This window comes from Tupaia chinensis, unplaced genomic scaffold (genome assembly GCF_000334495.1).
Source record: "Tupaia chinensis unplaced genomic scaffold, TupChi_1.0 Scaffold000217_1, whole genome shotgun sequence".
NCBI classification, from domain to species: domain Eukaryota; kingdom Metazoa; phylum Chordata; class Mammalia; order Scandentia; family Tupaiidae; genus Tupaia; species Tupaia belangeri.
In genome coordinates this window covers 5740904-5749199 of record NW_006159692.1, presented here as the reverse complement: position 1 = coordinate 5749199, position 8296 = coordinate 5740904, and the positions used below count along the sequence as shown (strand labels likewise).

The window sequence follows — 8296 nt, the reverse complement described above, 5'->3', positions numbered from 1 at the left end:
TAAAATAAATGCAGATTTTCCAGGGGTGTGTGTGTGTGTGTGTGTGTGTGTGTGTGTGTGTGTGTATGAACTGGATTTTTGGTGTACTTGAAAAAATATGTTTTCCACAATGATGCTTCACTTGGAACCCTGGTACCACTTCCGAACGGCCACCCCAATACTACTGGCCACGACACAGAGGGCACCACTCACTGTCCACCATGTTGGCACATGATTAAATACAAAAATCTGAAAGATAAAAGCAAAGACCACATCCATCGTCCTCATGATGGCAACTGGCCCTACTTTTTCTATTTGAAGTGCTTTCGTGAGAAATATCTGGCCTCCCAAACCGAAGAGCCCGATGAGGATAAGAAATAGTCTGTCCAACCCACAGTAAGGCAGACTCCATTCTCCTAATATAGAGAGGACAATGGAGCTTTGAAGTAAGCCAATTACTACATAATACCAAATGCTTAAAATGTAGTCCACGGATTTTCCGATTTTCCTTAGGAGAACTAGAGTCAGCGCAGCAAGCACGGCATGTCCAACGGCTGCGAACGTCCCCTTAAGGCGGTCTGAATAGCTTTCTTCCATCTCCGAAGTGTCGGAACCAAACAAAAATGGTGGTCTCACAATAGTGTGTGTGTGTGTGTGTATGAACTGGATTTTTGGTGTACTTGAAAAAATATGTTTTCCACAATGATGCTTCACTTGGAACCCTGGTACCACTTCCGAACGGCCACCCCAATACTACTGGCCACGACACAGAGGGCACCACTCACTGTCCACCATGTTGGCACATGATTAAATACAAAAATCTGAAAGATAAAAGCAAAGACCACATCCATCGTCCTCATGATGGCAACTGGCCCTACTTTTTCTATTTGAAGTGCTTTCGTGAGAAATATCTGGCCTCCCAAACCGAAGAGCCCGATGAGGATAAGAAATAGTCTGTCCAACCCACAGTAAGGCAGACTCCATTCTCCTAATATAGAGAGGACAATGGAGCTTTGAAGTAAGCCAATTACTACATAATACCAAATGCTTAAAATGTAGTCCACGGATTTTCCGATTTTCCTTAGGAGAACTAGAGTCAGCGCAGCAAGCACGGCATGTCCAACGGCTGCGAACGTCCCCTTAAGGCGGTCTGAATAGCTTTCTTCCATCTCCGAAGTGTCGGAACCAAACAAAAATGGTGGTCTCACAATAAGGATCACTCCGGTGATGGCAAACAGGGTGAAAAGAGCATCCCAAGGGCTATATTTTTCCTTGAGAAATATACAAGCAAATATAGACGTAAACACTGGACTGCTAAATGTGATAACTGTGGCATCCGCGAGGGACATTGTCTGGAAAGAATAGTATATAAGGATCATGGCAGTAGAACCAATGAGTCCTCTGAGGAAGAGGAAAATTCGTTGACCTTTGGGGCCTAGAAACCCAGTTCTGTAAATTCAAATAAAAAAAATGCATATTAAATGAACTTCGTATTTGTTTTTAAATTACAATTTATAATTAAACATCACTTTATTTGAAAGTACTAAATAGCAGGACATAAGGACATAATAAATTAGTTATAATACCCACAACAGAATACACCTTTTAAAAATGTTTTCTAAATAGAACTAATGATATTTAAGTGTTCACAGAATAAGCAAAACAGTACAAGAGAACTACTTAGAGTATAACTATAATTCAGTAAAGATAGACACTATTTCCCTTACTTACGCATGCTTGCAAAAAAAAAGACTTAAGTTAAATGTGAATAATGATTATACCTTAATAGGGAGGCTATAGGTAGTCTTTTCTTTATATTTATTTTCCACAAGTTCTCTATAATAAAAATGTGTCATTATTATAATAAATTGAATTCAAGGTTTAGCTGCTCTCTACTAGAAACCCTGATCCTGGAAAATGTGCATTCTCAATCTCCTGAGGTTTTCTATAAAAGTTGAAGCAAAGCTAAAATTTATTTTTGCCACTGAATTTGAGACTCTTCATTATTCTCATTACAGAAAGAATTCAAACACACTGAAAATGAACATTGAGTGTTTAGGTAAGTATATTTACCACTATTCAAATTTGTTCCAATTGAATGTGGACTAAGCACCTACTCTCTTTAAGTTTCTGGCCAGGTACAACTTGCTGATCTGAGCCAGGGCCAGACTTCCTAGGGTATCATCTAGCTCTGATGAGGGTACCCCGGATATCTGGAGTAGAAATGAAGGCGTGGTCACCTTCAGCCCATATTCTGAGCAGTGAAGAATCTTCCAAGATAGTGAAATATAAGATGGGTCAAAACAGATTAGGGCCAAAGTTTTTAAGAAAATACTGCTGGGAACAGCAGATGATGTAGTGGACTCCCACATAATTCACTGTGGTTGGAGTACTGGACCCAGTGGCTTAAAACTCACACAGGGCATGTGTGTGTGCATGCCCAAAATCCTGAGAGGAGAGTGAAGGAGAAGCGATTGCGGCGTGGCCATCTGCCCTGAGTGGTGATTTCTAGCTTTCTGTTTCTCTGTCTCTCTGGTGAACACATGTACCCTATTGCAAAAATCTCTGTAAAAAAAGAAAATACCTCTAGGGTCCTTCCCTGGTAATATTTTTATTCCAAAATGGGGAAGATGACTGTGTTTGCATCAGTGTTCTGTGGCTACCCTTAGAATTTGTGGAAGTCTTACCATGATTTTCTAAAATACTGTGACTTGTTCATACTTACATAGAAATTTATGATAATATGAATCTTAGCAGATTTCCACTTTTCCACCAAATCCCGGGGATACAGGGTGATACTACTCTAAGTGAATCTGCACTGTTATGAGATACAAGGAGACTTTGGTGGCAAGTCACTAAAGCTTTATGAAAAAAGCATGCTTTTCTGGGAAACAGTTTGTAGATATGGTAATACGGTTATCTGTGGATGATCTGACTCCCCTGCTAGCCTGTAAGCTCTAACAGACACGGGATTTAAGCATCTTTGCCCAGAGAGAAAAGCCAGGCAGCTACCAGGGACTTAACTGGTCTTCCTCCCAGGGCTCTAACCACACTGGGGTGTACAGAGGTTAAAATGATAGGGGAGGCATAATTCTACCCTGGGAAGGGTGAGGAGTCCTTATAGGGAAGGAGAAGAGGGGCTGGGAGAATAGGAGGGCAAGAAGAGTAGGGGAGGATAGAGATCATTTTCATATACTATTACCTTCTCCCTGAAGAGCTCTGGCCTATAATAAATCTCCTGTGACCCTTGTAACCACCTTGTAGGATAGAGGATAGACAGTACCACTCCTTCCAGTTTACAGATGGGGAAACCATATATGAAAGTTTAAAAGGCCTTGTTGGGGTCAGCAGGTGGTATGGTGGTTAAGGCACTGGACTCCCACATGGCTGACTACAATTTGAGTCCTGGGCCTGGTGGCTTGAAAAATCATGCTGGGTGTGTGTGCTAGTGTGCTCAAAATCTTGTGAGAAGAATGGAGAAGAGACTGCAGTGTGGCCTTTCCCACTGAGGGTTGAGTTCTCACTTTCCCTCTGTCTCCTCACCCTATCTTTTCCTGGGGAAGACCTAAATACCACTACTTCATTTATTTCTTTTCTTCCAAATACTAGCTATGCCAAAAGAAAGGAGGGTGGTTCTATACAGTAGGAATAAACAAGGAAAACTCCTTCCAAAATGGAGGTTGATGAGTAACTAAATCGCTTCCTCCCCCTTTGTCAGGCAGGAGGTTCTTGCTTGGGGTAGAATCTTCTGTGAGTGGGTCCTTGTCACTTTTCATTAATCGGAGCCACGGAGTAAAGGAACTGGGAAATCTAGGAGATGGATAGAGCAGATTCTAGAGAGAAATAATTTAGGCAAGTCAAAATATTTCCATTTATTAATATCTTACTTTATAGTTAAGAAGTACTTACTTTTTATATATTATGCAAGGGATAACAACTAGCATTTGGAACACACATCGAAACGCACTAATTTCTACAGCATGGACGTCTTGTACTTTTTTAACCAATAAAGAGGCCACTGAGAGAAGGAAGGCAGAAAATAATGTGTAAAACAAGCCAAGTCCAGGACAGGGTGCTTTCTTCTTGGCTTCTGAAAAAGATTAAATTCTGGTTAGTCCTTGCTTCTAAAGTACATTTACATTTTCATTCGGAAATTGAGGGGGGGGAAAAAGAACGGTGTCCATGGCTAACAGATCACAAACCTTACCTCCTGAGCACAGCCACTCACTGGCTCTGTTCCATTTTCCCCATCGGTTACAGAAAGCCACAGATGAGGCTAACAAATTAAATGTGGGTCGTTAAAAATGCTGTTTCACCCTATAAAATGCATTTCCTTTGGCTCACAGAAGCAGCAGCCCTCACATGTAAGTCAAGAAGTACAAATCTTGCCAGATGGTGACAGAAATCTTTAAGAAACACTTGTCAAGATGGCAAGTGAAAAATTCTCTCAGATCATTATATCTTATACCACCTTACTGGTGGACTCAGCATTAGGAAGAAAGTGTTCTTTTCTGGAAAACAGTATGTAAATATGATACATGGTTGTTTGTTATTGATCTGACTTCCCCACTAGCCTGTGAGCTCCTACAGCCATGGGACCTCGGCTGTCTTGCTCACACCCGGTATAAGAGAGACTTTGGATAAATACATGGTGAGGAAAAAAAAAAAAAAGACTATGAAAGAACTTTACAGAAAGACTCAAGAGTCTAACATCACTAGAAAGAGCATAATATGGGAAACACAAATCTCTACTGTGTCATTTCTGAGCCATCAATCAAATCTTTATTGAAGTTTCCATGGTTCCTATTTATCTTCCCATTGAAAGCATAGACCTCTCAAAGGCAAAGGTTGAGTAGTCTACCCTCTGATTCTGAAATGCTTTGCATGTAATTGCCTTCAAATCCCTACTTAGCGTGATCTGAACCAGAAAACTTGTGCTTTCTGCAGGACATCAAGTAGCCAATCTACTAACGACAATCTGTGTGAGCCTTAAACTTTGGTTTAGCCACTTCCGATGTCTCAGTATCCTTTCTTAGCTGCAGAAGCTGCTTTCAAACTCACTCCAAGATCATTCACAGCAAAATGGAGGTTAGGTAAAGAACACTCTAAAAGATATGCTACACACTGAGAAATGGACCCTTCTTCGAAACTAGCACAAAACAAGGAGAGGATAAGAAGAAAACGCAACTGCGCCTCATAGGGTAAGAGCACGGCAGAGCTGAAGGGTGTGCCTACACTTGCCATTTGTAGAAAAACGAGGATTATCATTCCAATCTAGGAATTTACAATGCTTTACTCAGCTATAAAATGAGTAAGGGCTCTAAAAGCATGCCTAATAATGCATGTGTTTTTAAAATGCCCTTTTCTGATAAATGTGAACACCAGATGATACATGTCAAGAGCCTCATGTCAGTTAGACACCTTTGCTCACAAATCACTCCACAAATTGGGACCGGAGTCTGACGCTGTGCAGTCTGTCAGGGGCATTCCACATCCCGATCTTTGTCAAAGGTGCCGTTCCCGTCACTTCCCTCCACCTCCTCCTGTCCTGGGTCCACAGCTGAAGAGACAGCGTTGGAGCTGGCAGCTGTTGCACTGTTACACATTCTGCTCTCTACCTGTGTGCTCCGACAGTGCAGAAACGGCACACACCCACTGGGCCCTTGAGAAAGAAGCTTTAGAAGACTTCCAAGTTATACACCACAAAATACATGCCTTGCTGTGGCTAGCCTTAGAGTCTGGCTTCTGAAATTTTAGAATTCAAGTTCAAATAAAATGGTTTTTCTTAAAAGAAACCAAACCTATACACAGAACCTCCACCCTCAGACAGAACAGAATGAGACCGAGAACAGAAAACATCTCTCTGTCTGTATTTCAAGGATCTTCTCCAACCTAAACATGTTAATTTTTCTCCAGGAATATTTTAACATGATATTTTAAGTCTTTTAAAATAGAATTATACACCACTGGCACTGAAGATCTTCTCTCTTAAACCCATGCATACATTTTCTTGCCTATAAACACTTAAGGCTTAAGTTTCCTTGTTGGGACAGGTCAGATATTACAAGGCCTAGCCCAACTTGATTATCTGTTTTAAGGGTAAGGACTGGTTCTATTCAGGCAAACCATAGTCTCTCACTGAATTATCATATAAACTCTCTGTCAATGGAGATGAACACGAGAGTAACACAATTCCAAGGAGCACTAGCTTCTGTGCACTGTTTCCATGTTCATATCCCACTCCAAGCAGAGATAATAATTTGGCAAATCTTGGGGCCAGCAGGTAGAGTGGTGGTTAAGGGTGCTGGACTCCCAGATGGCCAACCATGGTTTGAACCCCAGAACTGGCGACTTGCTTGCTCACTTTCCTTCTCTCTCTTTTACTCTGTCCCCCTGTGGCCAAATTTAAATAAATAAATAAATAAATAAATAAATAAATAAATAAATAAATAAAAATACATAATTTGGCAAATCTAAATAATTCAAAAATAAGTAAGTGGCCTCCGTGTAACTTGTTGACTTAAAAGAAAATGGAAAAGTTTTCAGGCTTCTCTGGTCACAACCCTGGTCGGAAATTAAGAGTCATTTAGTCAACTTAAAATTCTACTTCCAAGCCTCACCCCAGCCCCACTGAAACAGAATCCCTGCCATAGTAAAAAGCTCCCCTGGCTTGAAGGCAGCTGTAGGCAACCCCGAGGACAAGGTGATGGAGGAGTGTGTTTACATCTGCTCCTTTCCGAAGGTTGTCAGGCACAGGCCCAAACAACTTCTTCTCACACCTAAGTTACGTATTGTCCCCAAAGAAAGTAAACAGACGTATGAGGACAGTTACATGCTCTCCGTTAAGGTCATCTAAGAATGTAAGAAAAACAGGTAACAGTTTAAACCTTAATTTGAAAATGAACTTTGCTGGGGTAACCAGTTAGATCAAGAGGCCGAATGGTACTATCCCAAATTCAATGACAACAGTCCTGGGTTATAGTGTTTTTATGGCAATCTTGTTTTCAGATTATCTCATCACCTGACAACATTAAATCTTGCTGTCAGAACTGCCTTTGAAGTTAAAAGACTCCACAAGATTTTCAGGTGCACACATTTACACAGGTTTGTCATTTTGACAAGCACCGCCTAAATATTCCTCTTTGGTTTACAAACGGGATACTCTGAAGACTTTTCAAGGATTGACGTGGCCCTTTACCAGAATGACATTCAATGTCAGAGTGACAAAATGAGAAACAAACCGCTTCAAAGACTGAGCATCTGGTCAACCCAGCTTGTTTGTAACCCCTGCTCTGAAGGCGTCAACATGTGTATGAATGATCAGAAATCTGATCAATTCGGATACATATACTACAGTTACAGAGCAAGAATCCTCCTCTTAAGGTTTCTCTCTCTACATTGGGGAAGGAAAATGAAGGTGGCCTGAGGGGCACAAAAACCCGAGGCCACATTTAGGGGCGCTGACCCAAAGGATGAGGTGGTGCAGATGGTGTAACTTGTGGCAAATGAAGATTGGCCTATTTCTCTTCTTCCAGGAAGCCACTCCAGGTGGGTGGTGGACGGCAGGGAGGACTGTGCTTAAAGCAGCGCATGTGGCAGTGGAAGGGGCCCTGGCTGATTATCCCCATAGTTGGGATCCTAACCTGAAGCTGCCCGGACCTGCTACCTGTCTCACCTACACAAGCCAGATTTGGGGGAAAACAAAACAAAACCCCACAAAGCCCTCACCTTCCTGAGCCTCACTCTCCTCTGGGCGAAGGCAGGCTTGGGCAGTATCAAGGGTTCTTCACGAGGGGTCCCTGACTTTGGAGATGGGACCGTGAACCCCTTAAGGTATGCCTCCTGTTGCATCAGCCGCTAAAAGTCTTTGGAACGTAAATAGGTTAAGAGCCAGTGGTCCCACTCATCTCGGCCTTCCCACAGCTCGGAGTCTGGGGCGCACACATCTAGACCCGGTGCTCTTCAAGCCCCTCTTCGCAGAGCAGCGTCTACCCCGCGGGTTAGTACTGTGGTCAGCGCCCTCCCCACCTCGCCGGCAGCTGGATGGCCTCTCTGGCTGACCCCTCACCTCAGACCTCGGGCCGGGCACACCGAACTGCAACCTGACTCCTAGGTCCTGCCAGCGACACTAATTACAGGAGCAGCCTTAGTTTCCAAAGAGTGGCCAACAGGATCCAAACTTACTCCGTGTCGCGCCGGCGGGGGCGCAGGGGGCGTCTGCTTTGCAGCCCCGGGTGACAGCTCCAGGCTTTTCCAGAGCACCGGGCAGGGTGGGGACGGGGTCGCCGTGAGGACTACGCCGCGGTTCGGAGCCCCC

The 8296-nt window shown here is 43.0% G+C and overlaps 1 protein-coding gene across 1 annotated transcript in view; it reads right to left on the bottom strand.

Annotated features, from left to right (window-relative positions):
* Positions 1 to 626: 626 nt before the first annotated feature.
* SLC35G1 (solute carrier family 35 member G1) overlaps positions 627 to 8296 on the bottom strand; it is a gene marked incomplete in the record, with an annotated part of 7939 nt that continues 269 nt past the window's right edge. The window contains 2 exon segments of the mRNA XM_006147649.2: positions 627 to 1428; positions 3889 to 4069. Of these exon segments, the coding sequence (XP_006147711.2) occupies positions 690 to 1428; positions 3889 to 4069 (920 nt within the window).